A 25,649-nucleotide genomic window follows, 5' to 3' on the forward strand; every position below is an offset into this window, starting at 1 on the left:
GTACCCTGCACATGGGAGAAAGGACAGCAGTTATTCCCATCAGACTATCAAATGTACCCCAGGAAGCCATACCAACTCTCTACCACTCCAGCAAACCTACTTACAAGCTGTACCCCAGTGAAGAAATAAAGTATCAGGGGGCCTGTTGAATATAACCTGGAATCCAAGGTACAGAGGTACAGACAATCCACAGAAACAAGTCCCCAAAAAGAAATATAAGTGCGTAGGTCACTCTCTCCTTGAGAGTGAGTACTAGCCGTGTGTGAACAGTCTCTCACACAACAAGTAGGATGTCTGTAAGGCAGGGAAACAAAGGAAGTAGAAGTAGAAAATCATATAATCCAGCCGGGGCACGATAAGTCTCATGCTGTGTAGGAAAAGATCCACAATCCAAAAGGGCTACATTGCCCAAACATAGACACATGCAGGGTTAGTGGCACGTATATCTATAGTGATGCGGAAATTGTGGGAAGATAGATGCTCCTATCCTCGGAGCGGGCCCGACCACAATTCCATCAATAAGCTATCAAAAGCAGGCTTACCTAGCGCGCTTCAGATACTTCACTGCCCGGACTGTAGGAAATCCTGCAAGTTCCAATGGCGGTGAGGCGGCAGCTCCCACTGCCTGCAGACGGTCTAACCAGAGCGGAAGGCTCCGATTCTTAGAGCGTGGTAAACGATTACCAGCAACAGTGAGGCGGAGCTCCCACTGTCGGTAGATGCTCGAACCAGAGCGGGAAGGCTCCGAAGTTACGGAGCACTGTGAAAACTATTGGCGGCATGAGAATCACGGAGAATCCTAGGTCAAAGGCTCACCAGCAAAATTGGCAAGCAACGGTGTGTCCCGAGGGAAGGGCTTATAACGTCAGTCTCTGCTTCCCTGAGAAAACCTCGTGGCAGGTTGGGACTTCTAGTTTGTACGGTCCTCATGCGCCCTTTAATCCGCGAAGGATCATGACAGAAGGTTACACTTACTATTATTTAACACATAGACTTTTTTATATGACAGTTTTCATAATAGATCAAACTGACATTGACAGAGGGAGATAGGGACTGCCTTCCCAGATGCCACAAAGGGACAGAAATACTTTATTTTGTTTTGGGTCTCGTTCAAAGAGGAACACTGATTGTCCAATACAAAGCATAGAGGATGGGCAAGGAAGGGGGACCAATGAAAGCTAGAGTGCAGTGGCAGACAGACAGCGCAGAGCCACTCACAGAAAAGTAATGGGTGCTAGTAGCCTGCTCACAGGTTAAGAAACTTTCAAGCAATGCCATGTTCAAACTAGTGAAATTCAATCACTTGCACAGACATTACCTGACCCTGGTAAATTTAAGGCAGTTTCGCCCTCAGTGTGGTAGAGATGATGGGCAATGGATGCACGCTTCTTCCACGTGGTGTGGACCTGTCAGATAGTATAGGGATTTTGGGAAGCGGTAATAAACAAATTACATCCAATAAGGGGGGTATGTCTGCACTAACAGTCATAATACCAAGAAGAGAACAAGCATTTGCAATGCAATCGGTCACGCCTTTGGGACCTTATATATATTAAGCTATGCAGCACATTAGCCTGAGTGCTGAAACATCTACTGTTCTTTAACATGGAGGGGAAAAAAGCACCAAACCGCGTGACACGCCAGGTATGGGAACACATTGAGAGAAATATTGCCTTTCAGCGGGAAATGGTATAGTCCAAAGCTGTGTTTTTAATATAAAATCAGGGCTTCTGTGGTCATATCACTGAATATGCAAGATTTGAAAAAAATATTGTCTACGGGTGCTCGTGGAAGACAATTTCTATGGACTGGAATCTAGAGAATGCTAAAGTGAGTCTGGTATTTTACTGACCTCTGCTGGTCGTTTTCTCTCAAGAAAGTTAAATAGAGGCAGTTGCCAGAAAAACTAAAAAAAGAAAGTCCCTCAGCAGAAAGCAATTCTGGTATTATACTGACCTCTACTGGTCGTTTTTATCAAGACAGTTAAACAGAGGCAGTTGAAAAGGCAGAAAGCAATTCTGGTATTTTACTGACCTCTACTGGTGGTTTTCTATCAAAACAGTTAAATAGAGGCAGTTTAACAGAAAAAAAAGTCCCTAAGCGAAAGTAGAGACGCCTAAGGCTGATCTCCAGAGCCCACAAAGTACATACACATATAAGTATATACTAAAGTATATACAAGAGGTCTCGAATGCTCGACCTAAAAATGAGACATAAACTTGCAGCATTGGGGCCATATCCATACACTGGTTGAAGCAATAAGGACCACGACAGAAAGCATGGGAGAAAGACTGACTGAACTGACCATAGCAGAGTAAACTTTTTAGAAGGGGTAAAAAAAAAATCAATATGCGGCCATGATACAAAAGCTGTTGGATCCGCCGGATGGCAGACAGCCTTGAGCGACATGCTGCTCTGGGGTGTGGGGTTAAAAGTGGTGTCCACAAACACAGAAAACAGCTATGAGGGTATGGTGCAGGTTTAGGAACAAACATGGGAAAAGGTTTGGCACTATTTTAAAGACAATGCTGCAGCAGCTGGGAGAAAAATACACCTCGAACAGCCAAGACATATCTAAATAATATATGAGGATCTGTGCCCGGAATCTGGCTAGCCCCAAAGGAAAATATTAGTGATAGCAATTATAACTGTATACTGTGAACCTAGAGAGATGATGGTAAGATATGTGGTATGTTTACTGTTAATTATTGAAAAACAAAAATTAAATTAAAAAAGAGATGACATTCCAAGTTTAACAAGTGAGGGTTTTGTTATTTTTTAATCACTTTTGGTGTTTGGTGCGAATTAATTTAAGCACAATGTTGACATGGGACACTATTTAATTGGAAGGAACTGACTGCGCAAAAATCCTTACAGATGTTCAGCCATGTCTCAGTGCATCCTCTTTTGAAAGCAAATGTTTTTCATAAGGGCGGAAAAGTAAAAAACGTGCGGACACAGGGTCGTACTGGCCTATAGGGCAATCAGGCAGTGATCGCCAGGCTGGTCTGATGGGTCAGTGTGTGGGCCAGATTTAGCACACGGTTTTTTTGTTTGAATATTTTTATTGTTATTTAAAAAACATAACACATTGATAATATATTGCAATTCAACTTAGCATGAGATAATAAATAGTAAATTAGCAAACAAAGGGAGTACAGATCAAAAACAGATTTCAGAGCAACAAATAATGCGCTGGGATAGAAAAAAGACAAACATATCTCATTGGAGCGAGGGAAACCCATGATATGAATAGAGAGGACAAATGTGATATGTTATGATAATGAACAGCTAGTATAATAAAACCCAGGTATAATTAACCTCTTCCATGCGTCGGACGCGCCGGAGCCGTCCGATGCACAAGTTCTCATATGCGTCGGACGGCTCCTGCGCGTCGGACGCCATTACAGACGAAATCCCTCTGGTGCAGGCACCAGAGGGATTTCTTTTACTCCCCCAAAGACTTGGAACCTAAGGAAGAGCTTCCCCAGCTCCTGAGGCCCACCCCCCCATTTCTGTGAAATGACGATAAGCGCGCACCTTATTTCACAGAAACCAAAACTGAAATGAAAGGGCCTTTGCTCCCACCAACAAATTTGGCCAAATGCAGTCTTTCTGCCCACTAAACTCCAGGGATTTTAATTTAGGCACTTGTTTACAGGGTGGGGGCTGCCCAAAACGGGCATTCCAATGCCCCCATCCCCCGCCACAATGACAGCCTTTCTGCCCCCCTGGGGGCAGATGGGGGCAGTAGCCTTCAATCTGCCCCCCTCCGGGAGGACAGAAAGCCCACTAGATGGCAGGGATTTTTTATGGGAAATTTTAATTAGGGTGGGGGCTGCCCAAAACGCACATGCCAATGCCCCCACCCCTGCCACAATTACAGCCTTTCTGCCCCCCATGGGGGAAGATGGGGGCAGTAGCTCTCAATCTGCCCCCCTCCAGGGGGGGCAGAAAGCCCACTAGACGCCAGGGATTTTTTATGGGAAATTTTAACTAGGGTGGGGGCTGCCCAAAACGCACATGCCAATGCCCCCCCACCCCTGCCACAATTACAGTCTTTCTGCCCCCCATGGGGGAAGATGGTGGCAGTAGCCCCCAATCTGCCCCCCCCCCAGGAAGGGCAAAAATCCCACTAGATGCCAGGGATTTTTTTTGGCAATTTGAATCAGTGGTGCGGGCTGCCCAAAACGGGCACGCCAATGCCCCCACACCCCGCCCACAAAAATTCCAGTCTTTCTGCCCCTCCTGGGGGGCATATGGGGGCCGTAGCCCCCAATATGCCCCCCCGGGCAGAAAGCCCACTAAAATCCAGGGATTTTTTTTTTGTATTCATGTAGGGGTGGGGGCTGCCCAAAATGGGAATGACAATACCCTCCCCGAGAAATGCCAGTCTCTCTGCCCCCCCGGGGGAAGATGGGGGAAGTGGTCCCTGATCTCCTCCCCCCCCCCCCCGGGAGGGCAGAAAGCCCACAAGGCGCCAGCGATTACGCTGGCTTTTTTTATGCGTGGGGATGGGGGCTGCCAACAATGGGCATACCAATGCCCCCACATCCACAAAAAGTAGGCACAGTCTTTATGCCCCCCTTGGGGGCATATCGGGGCAACCCCCCCCCTCTCCCCCCCCCCCCCCGATTCCCCCCAGGGCGGCAGAAATCCCACTAGGCACCGACATTTTTTTAGAAATGTGCCTACCTGTCGATTTTGGGCCCTAGCGGAGCTGGCACATGGGGGAACCTAGCAAACCTGTACAAGGGGAATATAGGATAGGGTGACTTGTCTGGCTCTCACCAGGTTCTGTTACCCAGAATCCCAAACCTCAAACTTTGTATTAAAAAAAGCATATTTTCCTCACATTTATGTGGTGGAAAGTGCTGGCATCTGCATGGATCCACAAAATTCCACCCACCCCACATTCCCCAAAGTCTTCCGAGAAAAATGTTACCTCACTTGTGTGGGTAGGCCTAGTGCCCACAACAGGAAATGGGCCAAAATGAATCGTGGACACACTACATTTTCACAGTGAAAACGGACCATTTTTTTGCCAAGTGCCTAGCTGTAGATTTTGGACCCTAGCTCTGCCGGCACCTAGGGAAACATAGCAAACCTATACACTTTTGAAAACTAGACACCCAGGGAAATCCAGGATGGGGTGACTTGTCTGGCTCTCACCAGCTTCTGTTACCCAGAATCCCTTGCAAAGCTCAAAATGTGTCCAAAAAAACGCATTTATCTCACATTTCTGTGGTGGAAAGTTCTGGAATCTGTTTGGGTCCACAAAATTCCACCCACCCTGTGTTCCCCAAAGTCTAACGAGAAAAATGGTACCTCACTTGTGTGGGTAGGCCTAGTGCCCTCGACAGGAAACGGCCCAAAACGCAAAGTGGACAAACCACATTTTCACAGTGAAAACTGACCCTTTTTTGCAAAGTGCCTAGCTGTAGATTTTGAACCCTAGCTCTGCCGGCACCTAGGGAAACCTAGCAAACCTATACATTTTTGAAAACTAGATACCCAGGGGAATCCAGGGTGGGGTGACTTGTCTGGCTCTCACCAGGTTCTGTTACATAGAATCCCTTGCGAACCTAAAAATGTGTCCAAAAAAAACCAAATTTTCCTCACATATCTGTGATGCAAAGTTCTAGAAATTTGCAAATATCTACTGTTTCTAAACTCAATATTTTGTTCCAATTTCATAAATACATAGGTGTCTTTCATACCGATTTTTCCATGTATATGTTTTCCCAAATTAATTGCTATATACCCGGTATATAATAAAAAACCATTGCAAGACGCTGCTCTGTTATTAGCTCTGGGTTCGTCGGGTTCTTGGTGAACCTACAAGTCCTATATATCCCCACAACCAGAAAGGTCCAGCGGATGTGACGGTATATTGCTTTTAAACAGCTGTCATAATTAGAAGAAGTAACACGTGAAAATGTTGACACAAATGGCTGTTTTTTCAACTAATTTTCAATTTTTCCTATATTCAATGGTTAGTTTCTATAAAGAAACCTTGAAGGATCTACACAAATGACCCCTTGCTGTATTCAGAATTTTGTCTACTTTTCTAAAATGTATAGCTGTCCAGGATCCATTATTGTTTTAATACTCATTTCTACCATTAACTGGAAAGAGGTTGAAAGCACAAAACATAGCAAAAATAGGCTATGTCCCAGAAAAATGCCAAAACTGTGTAAATAATGCTGGTTTTCAGACAAAAGTCTGCTTGTCCCTGAAAGCTGAAATGATGGTGATTTCAGAACCACAACCCCTTTTTTTATACCATTTGCAGGGACAAAACCAGACGCTTTCATCTGTAGCCCTTTAAAAAAAAATAAAAAAAATAGCTGTATTTTGGCTAATTTCTGGGTCCCCTCCAGGAGAATCCACAAACCCTGGGTACCTTTAGAATCCCCATGATGTTGGAAAAAAAGGACGCAAATTTAGCGTGGATACCTTATTTGGTCAAAAAGTTACAGGGGCCTAAGCGCGAACTACCCCAAATAGCCAAACAAAAGGCTTAGCACAGGGGGGAAAAGGCCTAGCAGCGAAGGGGTTAATAAATAGGAATACCATCATAAAAAACATGTGAAGATAATACGCTAGTCGAATTGCTGATAAAAAAAGAGCAGAAAATGAAAGAAAAAAGAAATAAGAAAGACAGAACAAGTAAAGGAGAGAAGATAAAGAAAACTTCAACAAACGTGTGAGTGCCACGAAGTATGCTATGATAGGAGATGAATAGATTTCCATTCTGTTAAGATAACTTTAACAGCAATGGAAATAAGTAAGTCCAATAGCTGCATATCTGTATTGTCAAGGGGTAAAGGAGAGGGAGAAGCCCAAGGACCCAATCAAATCAAAGGCAAAGAAAGCTCCAACGATATATTAAGGATGAGAGATAAATGTTTCCGTATTAAATCCCAATGGGATTGTAGTAAAGTGCATTCAAAAAACATATGCTGATGAATACCTGGCTGTAAACTACAATTCCAACAAAGATCACTATCTCGTAGTTTCAACTTATGTAAACGAGCGGGGGTCCAATGAAGGAGATTTAAAGTCAAAAATATGGATTGAATAAGAGAAGGGGCAATTTTATTGTGTAAGGATAACTTCCCAATGATTTGCCACGTCTCTAGTGAAATATGTTCAAAAATGTTAGGTTTAAAATGATGAGACCATTTATCATAAGTAATTGTGGACTGTGAGGGAAGTGGAGCAGAGAGAAATGTATATATTCGCGAAGCAGTATGGCCTAAACTATACCACATAGAAAGAAGTGAAATAGTAGCCGAGTCTATGGAAAAGATATCTTAGAAATTAGTTCATTTAGCCCACGTTTTTAGCTATCTAATTCACTAATAGAGGGTCACTTTTATCTTGGTGCCCGGGCCTTTTTTCTGCTCAAGTCCGACCCCGCGCGGACATGTCAGTATCTGTTAAAGAATTGCGAATCATTGGCAGAACTTCAGCGGTTATATGATAAAAGCCTTCAGAGACCAAACGCTCTGAGGCAGCCAAGTGCAAACACTCTTCCATTGGATGAGTGTCAAGCTTCTTACAAAACCAAGTGATGGGAAAGGCGATATTCATATTTGATGCCAACAGAATCGCCCAGCGCCGTTCTGCTGCCTCTGAATTCAGAAGGAGCTCATGCGTGAGATTAAATGGAGGCAGTGAAACTGACTTACGCATAACATTCTTGAGAAGTGTGACAGGAAGTGAGGCCATATGAGACATGTGCTGACGTATGCACTCCCCTTACCTGAGTTCTTCCACGTTGGCCACGCTCTTGAAGAGAATGCCCTTCTCTCGTCGAAGTTTCTTGATCTCCAGTTTGAGGAGCCGGATGTCCTCCACGCGCTGCCGGTATTGGCTCTCCCCCTTGTTTAGGATGGACTGCTGGATCTTGATCTTCTCATACAACAGCGCCAGCTCGTCGTTCCGGCGAACCAGCTGAGTCCCGAGGATGTCCCTCTCGCTGATCACCTTTAAAACACCAATGGGGAAAACCTTTATATTGGAAAGTGCCTCTTATTACTTTAAATGCGAATCAATTGATCTGCAGTAGTCATAGAAAATTATAGTAAGATGCACAAAATGTCAATAACTTTATAGGCGAGGGAAGGGCCAGATTAACAAGGCACCTCACCAGGATTACATATTTGGCTGGTGTTCTTTGAGGAAAGGCTGGGTTCAAAAGGACCTCATCTCTCCACTTCCCATTTGGATCTGAACAGAAAATACACAAGACTGGTTCTTGGGTGAATGTGGGCTCCACTTTAAGTGGGACACAAAAATAGCATAATATCAAAGGTCCTGGTGCTCCCCCAGGTTATTACTATCGAATAAATTATGTAGGGTAAAGTGATTATTTAAGTAGGAATGAAGCAAAGCAACGAGACAAAAATCCCTGAGACAAAAGGGCTGGCAAAGCAATGTAGTTATGTATTTCAAAGCTATAGCCCAAAAGTATCTTCGATCGCTGTTTTTGGAGTCCTTTATGCACCTAGAGAAAAGGAGACTCTAAAAGGCTAATTTCTGGGCCAGAGATGAAGGGGGAAAGATGATGCAAGCTGAACTGCCTAGCAAACGTGTGCATTGATCACCAAGTGGCTTGAGTTCTTTTACGGTAGTTTAAACAGTCCCTACATCCATAAATCTGGTATTACCATGAAAGATAAATCCAAGAATTATAAATGTTCTCATACAACGACAAACCTGAGAATCTTTTTGTGAGACAGAATTACGTTGATATGAAAATAGGCACCAAAGATTTATTCCCAGAACCACCTTTTCGCTATGGAAACGGTGAAACATTCTTAAATGCTGTGGGCCTGCACCGCACCTCAAGAAAGTGGCCTTCCACCTAAATAGCAATAAGTTACAAAATCCAAAATGCTCAACCGTTTTATGCACAAACCTGGCCAGGCCCATAATCTGCTCCAAGGTGCTGCAGGGTGCCCAAATAAAGGGAATAGTTTTAGATGTCTTTTGGCAGACTTGTGGCAGCGGCGAAGGGGCTTTACACCTGCTGCAGTAAGCTCCTATGGCCATCAGGTACAACTTGCAGGTGTTCACCTGTTTACGTATTCCGAGCCAGGTGATGTGAAACACACATAACATCATTCATTGAGCAGGTGACCCAGGTGATGCTCCTTGCTAGTACACAAAGGCCAGCTAGCAGCTGCTTGTTCTTATTCTGAGTCCTGCTGGAAGACATTCCATCAGGCGATCAGACATCCAGGGTCTCCGAGTGTAATATTGTGAGCAGTCTAGTGGTTGGTGGGGCGGAGCCTTGGGGTGAAGGGAAGAGGAGGAGCGACGGGAGAAGCGGGCGGTTAGAATAGGGACGGCCATGTAAGAGGTTAGGGATAATAAAGCTCCGTAGTTACCGACCACGGTGTCTGTCGTTATTGGGAGCCTCCAAGACACGACAGCTGGCGACGAGGATGGGATGAGCAGCATGCTCCCCTGAACCCTGAAAGGAACCGTGGTCTGTCTCCTGGGCGAGGCGCGAAAGAAGAAAAAAAAAAAGGAAGTTTGGAATTAGCGCCGCCCGCGCTGACACCGGAGCCTGTACCGGATCAAATGCCCCAGGAGTGCAGGGTGAAAAGCGATACCCTGGCACCTGCCCTGACCTCTGCTGTGGGGACTAGGGTGCAGCGTCGATCCCAGGCGAAGAGCAACTCGCCGAGTGGAGGTCAAGCCCAGCGTGAAGCCAATGTCACGTGCATGCCAAAAGATGTGGCAGTGACAGCGCGCGCTTACCCTGTAGTGAAAGAAGTTCCCAGGAGCCAAGCCGGTGAGTGAGACGCCGATGTAGCGTGATCCATGTGGGGAAGAACCTGAGGGAGTGCTGAGCCTCGTGTCAAGCCCCGTGTGTGGTGCCGGTCCGGCGGCCATCTTTAAACCAGGCGGCTGCTTCAGGACAGACCCTTTGTGAAATAAGCAAGCGGCCATTTTGAAGTCAGGCACCAAACAAGGACTGGCGAAGGCAAGAAACAAACCCGAGCAAAAGCAAGAAGAAAGCAAACAAGCACAAGCAAAGTCAAGAGGAAAATTAAATAAGCGCAAGCAAAGGCAAGAGGAGTAAACAAACCCAAGCAAAGGCAAGAGAAAAAAAACTCAAACAAGCACGAGCAAAGGCAAGAGAAGACTAAATAAGCACAAGCAAAGGCAAGAGGAAAATTAAATAAGCACAAGCAAAGGCAAGAGAAGACGTAAACAAACCCAAGCAAAGGCAAGAAAAAAAAACCCAACCAAGCTCGAGCAAAGGCAAGAGAAGATTAAATAAGCACAAGCAAAGGCAAGAGCAGAATTAAACAAGCACAAGCAAAGACAAATTGCAAAAAAAAAAAAAGGCGATCAAGCCCAAGCAAAGACCGGGGAGCAAATAAGTGTGAGTTAAACGATCGCAAGAGGAGTGAGATGTCACGCCATGGCTTGCCCGCACGTCAAGAAGTGAAACCCGTTGTGATGGGGCTGTCGCACTTGCGCCCTCCAGAGCCTCTGGCGCTCGTGGTCGGGAGTAGCATGGGGCCTCGATGGGAGGAGTGGATTGAGGACTTCGAAGACTACATCAAAGGCTCCAAGGTGCTTGGTGATGAAGACCAACTCATAGCGCTCCGCAACCTTGTGGGAAAAGACATTAGCAAAATGATTAAGGAAATTCCAGCCGCGGATGCAGGGACGTACGCCAAAGTACGTGAGGCGTTGGATAGGAAATTTCTACACAAGAAGAATGTGGACTACGAGAGGCATGTGTTCCAGCGGGCGCATCAGGGAAAAGATGAGATGATGGATACATACATAACTCGACTACGCCGGCTGGCACGCCACTGCAACTTTGACGCGTTCTCGACGGACGACGCCATCCGGCTGCGCGTTATCGATGGGTGCCAGTCCGAGACGCTCAGGAGAAAACTATTGAAGAAAAGTCACACCCTCGACGAAATAGAAGAAATGACGAGGGTGCACGATCAGGCCGAGGAGCACGCCAGGACCATGGAAGCAGGACGTACGGAACGCAGGGAACAAGTATGCCATGTGCGGACCAGTCGCTCACGCCGAGGGTCCAGGGAACGAGGGCGGCACTCCCGGCTGTCGTCGCGCCGCCGTTATTCTGAACATCGCCAACTGGAAGCAAGGCGGAGAAGCAAGCGTCAAGATCATGTAAGAAAAACGCCAGCACGGAAATGCTACAGATGCGGGTATGATTTCCCGCACACCGGAGCCTGCCCAGCCATGGGTCAGCAGTGCCGCAAGTGTGGGCGGAGCAACCACTTTGAAGCCATGTGCAGCGAGTATCGTCGGGAGAAAGACAAGAACGCGCACAGGACGTCGCGCGGCGACACCCGCCAACACCACGCGCGAGCGGTGCACAACCGCCCAAAGTCGTCGTCCAGATCCTCTCACTCCAGCCGGGAGTCGCAGACATCCCGATGGTTGAGGAGATCACCATCCAAAGACTCCAGGTCAACATCGGATGAACAAGAATATTCAGTTGAATATGCGAATATGGTTGCTGACCCAAACGAACTTAAGAAATATTCCCGACTCGACATCAGCGTCGGTGGACATGCCACCAAATTCGTGATGGACAGTGGAGCGTCACTAAATTACATTCCGGTGACGGAGTACAAAAAAATGAACCCTCCCCCACGCCTAAGTCCTGCATTTGTTCGGGTCTACACCTGGATGTCCAGGAAGCCACTTCCCTGCCTCGGGAAGTTTTCAACTACGCTGAGACACAACACAATGTCAGTTCCCGCTGTGATCCACGTCATAGAAGGGCCGGAGGCTGACTGTCTTCTTAGTCTGCCGACGGCCGAGCGGCTGCGTCTGGTGGAAGTCCTCTATCGCGTCAGCAATGACATTGACATCGTGCACAAGCCAGGCAATTCAGTCAACCTGGCCGGTTACATGTCGCGACACCCCAGGGCATCACACACACCTGGACTGTCTGTTGTAGAGGAAGATGTCAATCTCGTGGAGGATCAAGCGCGACCGCCTGCAGCTTCCCGGGAGATCATTCAACATGTCACCCCGAAGGAGTGTCCGCAGTGTCCAGTAGTAGGGCACGGTGACCCTCCAGCCCCAAGTCAGATGACACCGCCGCCGCCTGGAGTGTGGCACGAACTAGCCCTAGACTTTTATGGCCCGATGCAATCAGGCAACTATGTTCTCGTAATAATGGACGAATACTCACGGTTTCCCATTGCCCAGTTGGTGCCGTCCACCAGTGCTGCCGCCACCATTGCAGTTCTAGATGAAGTCTTTGCAGCCTGGGGTGTGCCCAAGGAACTGAGAACAGACAATGGTCCACCGTTCACTGGACGGAAATTCAGCGACTTTGAGAAATCATTGGGTGTTCAGCATCGGCGGATAACACATGTGTGGGCACAAGCCAATGGCACTAGTGAAAGGTTTATGGACATACTCAAAGAGACTTTCCAACAAGCTACCCGTGATAGACGAGATCCACAAACGGCTCTCAATGAAGTGCTTCGAGCATATCGAACAATACCCCATGCCACTACAGGCAAATGTCCAGCGACACTCATGCTAGGGCGCCCCATCTGGACGAGGATACCCACCTGGGAGGATGCATTAAGACCGGTGTCACCAGGTCGTCTTCACCAAGAAGTAGTAACTGATGCTGATCGCGCTGGCAAGGAGAGCATGAAAGCTTATGCGGACCACAGGAGACGAGCTAGATCTTTCTCGCCTCATGAAGGGGACTGCGTCGTGGTCAAACAAGAACCAAGTAAGGAAACGGACTGTTGGTTCCGGGCAAAGCCCCCCACGGTCACCAGACAAAAGGACACCGCGCTGACGGCTGAGTCGGAGAACAGGCGCACCACTTGCAATATCCCCCACTTTCAAAGATGCAGTTCCACCATGAAAGAGACACTCACGCCGGGGCCTACAACGTCTGTGACTGAACACGGTGAAGGACATGATCGGATACCTATAGGTCAGGAACGGGACGCTGAGGGCAGCAATGAAACTGTGTCTGAAGGCATGTCCCTCCGGACAAGAAGAGACATTCAAAAACCTAGACGGTTGATCGAAGAGATGTGAGCACTGGTCACAAGCTTTATTAACAAAGGGGGAGATGTAATATTGTGAGCAGTCTAGTGGTTGGTGGGGCGGAGCCTTGGGGTGAAGGGAAGAGGAGGAGCGACGGGAGAAGCGGGCGGTTAGAATAGGGACGGCCATGTAAGAGGTTAGGGATAATAAAGCTCCGTAGTTACCGACCACGGTGTCTGTCGTTATTGGGAGCCTCCAAGACACGACACCGAGGAAGAGACCCACGTGTGCAAAGGTTAGCTCTTCAAAATACTACACTCAAACTGAACTATTATCAAGATGGGTGCATCAGTCTTCCTCCCTCCTTCAACAGGAATTCTTTCCTTTGGTAAGTATCAAATGCTTTTACGGATGGGCAATCTCAGGTTTCGAGAGATTTTCAAGGTCATCGTGGAGAATTTCACACGCGCTGTGACAGCAGACAGACATATACAAAGCCTGAAAATTCTTATATTGTTGATTCCTCCAATGCAGGAGACTAGAAGGAAAATATTGAGTTGTAAGGTCTGTTAACACAGAGCAACTGCCAGCCGGCAAAGCTCTATGTGGTAGGTGCTACCCTAATTCAGAAAGACGAGGGTTGTGGCATTGTCTGTTCATCATCAATCTGGATTTCACCACTTGTAAAGAAGGCTTTCAATGCTAGGAACATTTCCTTCAGCTCCAACAAGCTTAAGAGAAGGAATTACTCAGACTTATCCCACACAAAACTGATGGGGAGTTCCCCAAAATGCACCCCTTACTCACAGGAGTCATTGATGATTGGGATCTTTGAAAGGGACATTTCACCAAGAGGTTGGGAACATGTGTCTGCCACTGCAAGATAAGAAACATGGACGTCCGAACCTCGTGGCTTTAAATGGACATCTAACAGATGGTCCTAGTGCTCCAGCAGCTTTAGCTCCAGGTTACGCCTGTGGAGTTTAGCAATTGGGCACCATCCAAAGCAGGATCCTAGCAGGGCCATCTCCTCTGCTAAGGCGGAGGAACATCGCCCCACTGCTTTAAAGCAGTGCAAACGAATGGAACGTTATTATCATTTTATTTTTAGTGCTACAGTTGCACTGTAGCCAGGTTGTTAGGGTGGGGCCAGGCTGCCCTGACATCGAGGGGGGGAGGAGTGGTGGCTGCACCTTAAGTGCGCATGACAGTTTGGCCGGCCATCTCGGGCCGACAAACCATCATGTGCACTTTGAATGTTCTCCACATCTGTATTGTACAGCCTGGTTGGAGAACATGCACAACCTTCCAGTCCCTCTCTGAGCACCGAACTACAGCACTCATACCAATCACAATACTGCTGTGAAGCAGCGTTGTGATTGGTCGGGGATTCTGGGAGGGTTTGTGCTTCCTGGTTCCTGCTGGAAGAGAGGTGGCGGCTGGCGGCGGAGCCTGCCAGATGTTTTCCTAAACCCCCCCACCTTCTCCCATACTCACAGTGTTGATTTCCCATTTTAAAATGGAGGTACTGCCTGTGTTCCTGTAGAACTGGGAGGTGAAAACAGGGGATTATTTAGATTTTAGAGAGATGCAGGACACCTACCAAAAATTGTTAGCTGTCCCTCCACACTCTCTGGGCCCCGATTAGGATTGCCATGTTAAATTGCTGCACCCGTGCAAACCTGTTTACCTGGGGCCGTATTACACATGGCTGCGCCGGCTAGTTTTCTCTGTGCAGCGGATCGGTCTGTAATGCGCCGTAATTTTGGTGCATACTTTGAACTCTGTGTTTATGTGCGTTTGCGTCTGTGCGCATATTGTATTAGCGCACAGACGCAAACGCACATAAACACAAACATACTCTGGCGCACAGTGACAATTAGCGCCGGCGCAGCCGTGTGTAATAAGGCCCCTGGTGTTGCAATTTCAAGTTGGTGAGTTCTATGTCGGCATATCGACATGTCAAACCCTGACAATATTTAGCAGGGAAAGGACATGGAAAATTTCAAGTCCTGTAGATTTTGGCGAGGTGAGCACTAAAATCTGCAAGTTTATTTTGCATTATCACAAGGAAAATATATATTATGTTTTACCTGCGTTATTTATTGGATATGATAAACAATGATCTCTAGGGTATCATTATTTCTCAGGAGTGATAAAACAGAACAATGTTGCTGAGGCACTCATAATCGAGGCCCTAGAGTGAAAAGCCAGGCATACACTCTAAATAGGGTTTAACAGATAGCCCCAATTTTTGGGTGAATTCTCCACATCAGCCAAACTTAAAATAACCCTGTGGTATTCCATAGGTTCACTGAACAAAGCCAGTCATTGCTATGGACAGCTGCCAGGACCTGACTCAAAACTAGCATCTTAAAGATTTTACAGGGAAAATACTCGCTCCATTTGTACATACAAGGTAATAGTGGAAGTAGTATCCCGACTCCCTTTCTGGAGATGGAATTGTCTACTGCTCGTTAAAGGAGACATTTCACCACCTGCAGAAGTGGCAGGGGTGTTGACTTGAGAGGTGTGGATTGGTTGGAGTCAGCAGTGGGAGCTGTAGATGTAGCTAAACACCAATGAAAGGACTTGTGCAGCAATATTTATTTTGGTCCACTGGTTTTAGTGAAGAGAAAACCCACCCGTCACTGAAATGGAATGGGCCTCATAAGAATGAGGATGGGCATTTCTTTAGGAAAGTCATTGGGACATTTAGGTCTCAGGTGGGTTGAGGGTCTGTTGTTTCACATGAAACAGGCCATCTTCAGCCATAGTTGAGTGCTACAGGCAGAAATTTTGTTGAATAAGATCCCCTAGCCTTGAAAAACTGGAAGGCGTTTGCCAGCTCAAAGAGAGGCTGTGTTTTCAGCAGTAGTAGCAGATTGGCACTTAGCAATTTGGCATTCACCGTGACAACCTGCACCACTGGAGGTCCTTATCCATAAAGGACTAGATCAAGTTCTTATCTATGGGGGGGGTGGGGCGGTCAATTATCTGTTTACTTTTAGAATTACCAGAGCACAAACAAGCAAGAGTTCATTGTACTAGTAGCATTGTTAATGAGGGCTTGCAAGATGCATCATCTTGGCACTAAATAGAAGATGTTTATTGTAAGCCAACTTAATGGCACAGATTTTATTGACCAAAGAAGGAAGAAAGGCTGTGGGCAACCACTGGGATTCGAACCTGTGGCCATGAAGTCAAGGCAACTTCCTTGAGTGGATGTACACATTCACTAAGCCACCAGATGCAGTGAGATAGCTTCTCAACCAATACAGTTTCTCAAGTTTACATATAATGCAGACCACAATATTGCCAAATAAGTAACTTAGGAAAAGTCGAACTAGGTCAAATTGAGCATCCTACCTGGTCCAGTTCTTTTTTCTGCCTTAACCGCTCATTGTCAGCCTCAGAGATGATTTTCAAAAGCTTCCGTTCTTCAGCTTCCTGGTTTTCGATAAACTGTTTGGTCTCAAGGCTTTGATGTTTCATCTTTTGCAGTTCGGCCTGTAGAAGGTAAACAATGTCAGCAAATGATATACCAGTAACAGAACAGGATTAAATGCATGCTAATAAAGCACAACATGAAACGAGCATTGGCAAAGCCAATAGGTTTAGCCTTGGCAAGCCAAAATTTGTTTCTTTATATCTTTTTTTGCAAACATAGGGACATCGTGGCTCCTCCGTTGGAGCGAAGGAGCACTGACCCACTTAAATGACCCCTAAAGATGAACTGAGTGTCAGGACAGGGGCGAGGCCGCTGTTGAATAACAGTAGCAGGGAGGAGGGTGGGGCTGTTTGTGCACTTTTCAAAGTGAGCATATCCCTGTGGCCGGCCGTCTTCTGACGGCCAGCCAGACATGCGCAATATGGAACCTCTAACCCAGCTGTCTTAAGACAGCTGGGTTAGAGTAAGTGCAGGCCCCAGGGCACTGGGGAGAGCACAGTGAGACTGCTTCCTCCAATCAGGGCGCTGATTGATCAGCATTCAGTTCCTCAGAAGAGGTCCATAGGGGAGGACGTCCGTTAATGTAAGTTTTATTTTTAATATTAATATTTGCATGCACCCACTGTCCACCTCCCCATAGACGCAAGCTGCCACTGCATATGCAATAGATATTAAAAGTGTAAAAGTAGTTAAAAAAGTAATAAAACATAAAAGTGTCTAAAGGTGACGTGCATATCTTTGCAAATAGTTAAATTAAATGTGCATTCACAAAAGTGACCCACTGCAAAAATAAACGTAAATAATTAAATTAAATGAAAACAGAGATTGGCCTAAAAGTCTTAGCACTAATATGGACTATTTTTTAGGTGGTTGTGCATATGAGCAAGAGCAAAATACAGGCACTCAAGGTGAAGGGAGCCAATAGTTGAAAAGGACTGACCAATTGCCCCATTCTATAGGCTGTGGTGGGTGGAAGCCAATTGTGATAAGAACTTGGGGAAAGGAGCTGGGCAAATCACTTAATCTCTACGTGCCTAACAAAAAAATAGAAGAAACACGTCAGAAGTGTAATGATTAACCTCGTGAAAAAGATCTTTGTGAAGATTGAAACGCGTAGAGGGAGTATTACTGGAATGCTGAATTAAATCACAACCTTTGAAAATTGGCAAACGGACTTTGCTTCTATTATTGCTGAGTGCGAGCAGAATTGTCTCTAAGCGGAGACGTTGCTTTGGATATTGAAACGACTTGGCTCCGTCGTACCGTGGACACACCACCAAGAGCGCCCAGGTGTTGAAAAAACGGGCCAAACTGGGAAGGAAGTGAATCGTCAACACGGGCGAACGCCGGCGGAAAGAAATAAACAAAGACCATTGTAATCTCGCAGTATCATCTTTTTGAGCGGACCGGAGAAAGCGAAACCGGAGGGGAGCGCTGGACATGGAAAACTTAAAAGGGTGAGCGAGCTTTACTAAATGTTACAATGTTGCAAATCAAACTGTTGAATGCCGGCTGGTACCATTGATGGCTTTACGTAATTCTGAAAATATACGAGTAAAGAAAACTCAGGGAAATTTTTCTTTCTAAAAAGACTGCAGAACTATCGTATCGTCTCTGGAGTAATGTGAGAAGCTTTAACAAAATTGAAATTAAATCAAGCAAAGGGAACCAGTAAAAGTTATGGAAAAGAGAGAGGCAAACAGGATAGCAGTAATTGAAATCTTTTTTGAACAAGAAGCCATTGCAGGCAAAGAGTCAGACACAGCCAGTGGTTCAAAAAGTTCGGACATAAAAAATAAACTAAGATCGTGGGAGAAGCTTTCAAAAAAAGAAATCAACAAATGGTGGGAGGTTGCCACACTTAGAAAATATCTAGAAGTGACACGTGTACCACGTGTATTGCGCATACATTTACTACCAAACCATCAAGAAACAAGTAATGATCTACTTAATGAATGGGGAGAATTCATATTGAAGTCATCACTTGGACTAATGGAAATATTGATAAAACATATTGAAAAAGCTTTAGAAAAAACAACAGCACAACTAAAAGAATTGGAGAAAGAACTAACCGAAGTGGAACTTAACTCGGAACAAACCAAATTTAAGGAAGAACTGGAACATTATATTGAAAAACACGAAGAAGTCGTGAAAACGAGAAAACAATTGAAATTCCAAAGGGACAAAGATGACTATTTAAATGGCCGTATTTTTACGTTGGCAAGAAAATACGATCAATTTATGCAACAAGATCAATTAAATTTGGTAACAGGCGCAACAGGAAGCACATCATTGCTTACTTCCACTGATGCAAGTGAAGGAGAGATTTAACAAAGTGAAGGACGCCCGAAATGCTCTTTTTTAGGCGAAATGCGATTGGCTCTGCAACAGAAGAATTGGGAAAAAACATGGCAACCCTACCAAGTGCCAATCGCGGGAGAGGAAAAGGAGGACGAGGACAAACAAGATCAAACCCACGAGAAGAGGGAAGCGCAACAACAAATCTAAAACGAGTTGGAGCAACAACAAGGAGCATGAGACAGAAATGGACTTAGGAAGGATACATGAAGAGCTTTCATAAGAACTAGAAGTAATTAATCTTTCTAAAAAAAGTGCTAACAGAAATGGAAGAAAGAATTTTGAAAAGAGGTCTTAATTTTTGTCCAACCAACAGTTTAGATTTAGCCCAAATGCGAATAGACCTTTATAAATACATTCGCAAGATAAAACTGGCAAAAGTCTTTGCAGAGAATCCGAAGATGTTGGAATATACTAAAAAAATTGCCAAACCAAAAATGGACTTAACAGTAAAAGAATCAGAAAGCTTTGTAACATTGATGGAAATGGAAGAGGATCCAGATTTTACAACAAAACAATTAAATGTATATTGTCCACAACTAGCAGCAGGGACCAGTGGTAAAAAGATGAAATCAAAATTCTACCCACAACTGCCACAAGGCAACAAAGTGGATATATTCCATGAATCAGTTATAAAGGATCTGTACCAATTGAGCTACGAGAAGGGAAAAAACTATCTCACAATCAAAGAAAGAGAAGCATTGCGAAATTTGAAAAAAGATGACACGATTGAAATCAAAAGAGCAGATAAAGGTGGCAACATCATCATCATGGAAAAAGATGCATACATGCGGGAAGCATATTCCCAATTAAGAAATAGGGAATATTATGAAAAACTTAAAGAAAATCCAACAATGAGATGGAAAGAAGAACTTGATGCCAAATTAACAACTTGGAAGAATGAAAACCTCTTAGATGAAGATGAAGTAAAATATTTGAAAATTGATCACCCGAGGATGGCAACAATATATTTCCTCCCGAAAGTTCACAAACATCCAACTAGACCACCAGGTAGAGCGATAATATAGGCAAAAGGAGCCCTATTGGAGAATATGGCAAACTATATAGACGTGTATTTATTACCATATGTAAAGAAACTAACATCATACTTACAAGACACCGGAGGTCTGTTAAGACACATACAAGAAATCCCATGGGGTGATACATACCAACTTGTCACCATGGATGTGATATCATTGTATACGAATATAAGAAATGATATTGGGCTAAAAGCCTGTGAATATTTCCTACAGGATAGCAATATTCAATATGGGGACCATAACAGTATGTTGTTAGAAATGATTGCCATATATCTGGAACAAAATGTTTTCCTATTTGGGGAAGAAATATTTCGCCAAGTTAAAGGAACGGCGATGGGCTTTTCATTTAGTCCAAGTTTTGCCTGTCTCACTATGGGGTGGTGGGAAAACACCATTGTATGGTCATCGGAAAACGAACTGTACGTAAACAAGACCGTAATGTGGTTACGGTATATAGACGACCTGCTACTAATTTGGGATGGGACTAATGAAGAATTCCAGGAATGTTTTGAAATCCTAAACAATACAGAAACAGGTTTAAAATTTACATATGACATCAGTAAAGAAAGAGTTGTTTTCCTGGACACTGAAATTTACATCAACAATGAAAAAGTCCAAACCACGCTACATCGGAAAAGTACAGCAACAAATGCTGTTCTACATGCTGAGAGTTTTCATCAAACAAGTCTGATAAACAATATCCCATATGGGGAATTTCTAAGAATAAAAATAATTTGTTCACAGGAGGATGAATGGAAAGTAAACTGTCAGAAGGCAAGTGAAAGATTCAAAACAAGAAAGTACAACCCCAAAATTGTTGCATCAGCATTCGAAAGAACAACATAAATACCTAGAAATGAATTATTGAAAGAAAAAAACCCACAAATGTCAGAAGAGGAGAAAAAAGATCAAAATATCCGCCTAATAACTACACATTCCACCGAAAACAAACAAATTACGAAGATCATGAGAAAAAATTGGCATATTTTACATCTTGATCCAACAGTGGCAAGCATAATAGGAGATCATCCGAACATTACATACAGAAGGACGAAAAATCTAAAAGATCAGTTGACTCACAGTCATTTTCTACACAAAAAAAAGCAAGACACATGGTTGAAACCACAGGGGTTTTACAAATGTATAAGTTGTAAAGTGTGTACTATAGCAAAGAATATGAAAGAAATCAAAATTGCTGACAACAGACAATGGAAAATCCAACAGCTTATAAATTGCAAAAGTCAATACGTAATTTATATTATTGAATGCCCCTGCCCACTCAAATATGTGGGGAGTACCAAGTGCGAACTGAAAAAACGTATTCTTGAGCATGTGCGAGCGACAGAAGCAACGCAGTAGCTAAGCATATGGAACAAAAAAATGGGGGAGATTGGAAGAAATTAACTTTCTATGCGGTGGAAGCAGTAGTAAAACATATGAGGTGGAAACAGAGAAAAAATTCTTAGACAGAAGGAGTCAAGACATATTCTCAATTTTCGTACCCTGACTCCGAACGGATTGAACCAGGATGAAGAGATGTATTCGCACTTGTAAATTTGCAAAGATTTCAAAGATCTGAATGAACTAGTTGCCTCTTGTAAAATTTGTGAAAATGTATTATATTTAGATTCATATGTCAAGAGAATTTAGTTTGGTGGCGGGTTTTAAGTAGCACATTTGAAAAATATAAAAATTCACTGGAAAGTTAATTTGAAATTCTAACAAATCCGATGAATAGGTGAAATTCAATTGATTGGGAAGTGAAATTCATCAACATTAGAAGGATAATTGAAGAATGTTCAGAGCAAGGGAAAGAAGAAGGGCACCAATTACAAAAACAATGTGAAAAACTATATGAATGAGGTCGTAGTTTCAACCCACCAGAAGGTAAGAAATGTAGTAAACTGCCGATATTTTATGGGTACAATCATTAGTAGAATCAATGAAAAGCGACCAGTTCAAATACAAGCGAATGTGCAGTGTTAATTGTAAGGTATAGAATGTTAGGCAACATGAAATTCAAAGTAGAATATTAAGAACGCCAATATAGGCAATGGGTGCCCCATATGAATTTAATAATAATCCTTAATTAAATCATAAAGTTGAAAGTCACACTGTAAATAATGTCAAACGGAATATAGTGAGAAGAAAAATAATTGTTTATAGCACATATTTGGGTGATAATGTATATAGTAAATTAAGAGTAGCTGAATGTAAAGAACTACATTGACCATAATACACTGCAAATTACAAGCAGGAAGTGATGTAATCACGTTGAGGAAATGATTTAAAAATAGAAGAAACACGGCAGAAGTGTAATGATTAACCTCGTGAAAAAGATCTTTGTGAAGATTGAAACGCGTAGAGGGAGTATTACTGGAATGCTGAATTAAATCACAACCTTTGAAAATTGGCAAACGGACTTTGCTTCTATTATTGCTGAGTGCGAGCGGAATTGTATCTAAGCGGAGACGTTGCTTTGGATATTGAAACAACTTAGCTCCGTCGTACCGTGGACGCACCGCTAAGAGCGCCCAGGTGTTGAAAAAACGGGCAAACTGGGAAGGATATATATATATATATATATATATATATATATATATATATATTCAACCGCAAATAGTCCTTTGCAGGGGAGCTCTGATTTAGCTGGTGCACGCGGCGAGACAAAATCTCGCAAATTATTTTCCACAAAGATAAAACACGCAGCACTCCTCTTGGCTGATAAGATTGATTTATTCAAGCCGTATCTCTCCTGTTTCTATGCGTTTCGAACTCCTAGTTCCTGATCACGGTAGTTAAACAGAGTCCTTTTTTAATTTCAGCTATATATACTCACACCCATATCCGCCTATAATGAAGCATTGTGGGTGTTGTAGTTTTATAATTACAATCATATCGATTGCGACCATTTTGTTATATTTGGCTGGCAGCACGCAGTAGTCCCAATGCCCAATCGACCCTACGAGCATTATTCAAATACTTGAGCATGTGAATTCTGGGCACTATAACGGTTAGAGAAGATTGCACAGTTGTCAACGTTCCACGCACTACGTGTTACGTGACAGATTGCTATGAATCCAGACAATAGTTGTCTCGGATATCCATTTCTCATGCTCATTCATGTACTAAGTGTCATAATTAATACGTATTGGCTAAGTGCCCTAGTTCATAGGTCAAATGTACCACCAGTTCCGCTGCCAGCATACGGCCCATATAACAAACAAAATACCGTTATTATTAAACCATTAATGTCTCTTTTTCTCAACACCAGTAATCATTTCTCATTAGTACTGCGAATGCAACATAAGAACCTAATTTAAAATCCAAAATTTTTCATTAAGAAATTATTTGAGGTTCATGATATTCCAATAGACCTTGTTATTTACAGTCTTACAAATGCACATACATCTCTTCATCTCCATTTAATTCATGGGGCATTTTTGTTTTGAACCTTATTATGAGCCTGGATTCCAATCGTCTGAGTTTCTGTGTTCTATTACCTCCCCTTTCATGTGGCGGTATAATAGCTAGTCCTGAATATTTCATAACCAGCCATGTCTTTCCCTCATGCATGCCCATATGTTTTGCAATGGCATAAGTTTGATCACCGTTCTATATAGCTCTAATATGTTCAAGTATTCATTTTTTTGGAAGGGGACTGAGGCAGAATTTCTGGCATATCTAGCGGTCCTCAATGATAATCAAGTGGGATTAAGATTCACTCACAACATTGATTCGAGAGAAATAGACTTCCTGGACACCAAGGTCTACATTAAATTCAATCAAAAACACACGTCGGATCTTTTCCAATGTTACCCATTCCCTCAAATTGTTGGCCCAACTTTCCACCTTGGGGGATTGGGAGCCCATCCATTGGATCGCTATCCGTCTTTTGGCCAGCACTAGCCCCAGTTGGAGAAATCTACGTGTAAGCTTCCTACCCTTGGGACAGGGGAGTAAACCCAACAGTATCTCTTTAATAGACTGGGGTAGCGTCCATCCATTACTCGGCGCAATCTCTCTAGTATGGAGTCCCAAAAAGAATTCAGTCTCAGGCACTCCCATACCATATGCAAAAATTAGGCAGCATCACAACCACATCTGGGACAACAGGAGGAACGTTCTGGATATATTTTATGCAGCACTTGTGGTGTTAAATAGTTTTTATGTACAATATTAGAATGGATGAGTTTAAATCTGGTATTGGAACTGATTTTACTCCTTCATGTACCCTCTTCCATTAAGAATCTGTAAGGGGCACCTCCAACACTTCGTCCCATCTAGACTGAATCGGAAGCGTGTGCGCAGCAAGGTCTGTCCGTAATGCTCTATAAATATGAGAGACCAGTCTACGGCCTCCAGCAAGACTCACAAGGGCCTGAAGGGTGGCAACTATTGGAGGCTCCTCTGGGAATGTCGGCCATATCACCCGTGCCACTGCAGTCACTTTTTCATGCTGCAGATATTGACCCCTGCCCAGATCAAACACAGGTAGTGCTTCCTCCCTGGTCAGAAAATGCTGATTTAAATACAGATCTCCCATCATTCTATATCATTCTATAGCCGCTCTCCACTCATCTTGAGACGGACATAACTTGACCGATCTGTCCAAATGGGAAAACTGGCCATAATGGGGCCTCAGGGGCATAAGGTGCCCTTCGTATTGCAACCTTAACTGCAGATTCCCATGTAGAGGCCACATGCCTAATAATATACGGGAGATGATCAGGCACACGTGAGCCCAACATCAGCAGGTCCGGGAGTGAAGTATCCCCGTGACGACCCCTCAGCAATTGTTTCTACCAATTATGTTGGTCGTCGAGCCATTGTACAGCATTCTGGAGCTGCGCTGCCATATAATAAAATTCCAATTTTGGAACTTCCAGACCTCCATTGTCAGAAGTTCTCTGCAATGTTTGCAACCCCACCCGTTTTGGTTTGTTTCCCCACAGCAGTTCTACCAGCAGGTGGTCTAATCGGAGAAAGCACTCCTGTGGTATCCGGTAAAGGGAGTTCTGCATTACATAAAAACATCGGGGGAGGACCACCATTTTTTATCAGAGCCACACGCCCCATTAGTGATAATGGTAAGGTACACCAAAACTCTACTGACCTACGGACACTCTCTACACATCGTCCCATATTTGGTTCTAAGTAAGCCTCCTGCATGTGAGTTAAGCGGACCCCCAAGTAACGCATCAAGTCCGTGACCCAGCTAATCTCCACAGTGGGCAGATCCCCCTCATCCTTGTCTCTCAGGTTTCCCATAGGAAATAGCTGAGATTTCCCCGTGTTAAGGCAAAGCCCCGATACCGCCCCAAAAGCTGTGGATTCCCGAAGATGCTCCGGGACCGACTCCCCAGGACAACGGAGATACACCAAGGTGTCGTCAGCATACATTGACACTACGTGCACTGCCGGGCCTACCGTCACCCCCCACCGTGCCATTCGGTGTTGCAGTACCTCCGCCAGTGGCTCCATCGCCAGTGCGAAAAGGAGCAGCGAGGGGGCACCGCTGACGAGTACCTCTCTGGAGCTCCAAACTGTCAGATACTTAGTTGCGGAGACGGATTTGAGCTGTTGGTCGAATATAAAGGAGCTTCACCCAACTTATATATTTGTCGCCCACCCCCATTTTAGCGAGTACTGCCCAAACATAATTCCACTCAACTGTATCAAAGGCCTGTTTAATGTCTAAAAGACATAAGGCCCAATCTTCGACTAGTAGATGCGGATCATGCCATATATGTGCAAGT

At 44.3% G+C, this 25,649-nt stretch overlaps 1 protein-coding gene across 1 annotated transcript in view; it reads right to left on the reverse strand.

The window, feature by feature from the left end:
* The window catches only part of CFAP58 (cilia and flagella associated protein 58), a 617,117-nt gene that overhangs the window by 247,100 nt on the left and 344,368 nt on the right, over nucleotides 1–25,649 (reverse strand). Inside the window, exons 12-13 of the mRNA XM_085603453.1 lie at nucleotides 16,411–16,551; nucleotides 7,772–7,995 (exon numbers count right to left, since the gene is read on the reverse strand). Coding sequence (XP_085459579.1) covers nucleotides 7,772–7,995; nucleotides 16,411–16,551 — 365 coding nt within the window. The remainder of the gene's footprint in view (nucleotides 1–7,771; nucleotides 7,996–16,410; nucleotides 16,552–25,649) is intronic.

Source organism: Triturus cristatus, chromosome 1_2 (genome assembly GCF_964204655.1).
Source record: "Triturus cristatus chromosome 1_2, aTriCri1.1, whole genome shotgun sequence".
NCBI classification, from domain to species: domain Eukaryota; kingdom Metazoa; phylum Chordata; class Amphibia; order Caudata; family Salamandridae; genus Triturus; species Triturus cristatus.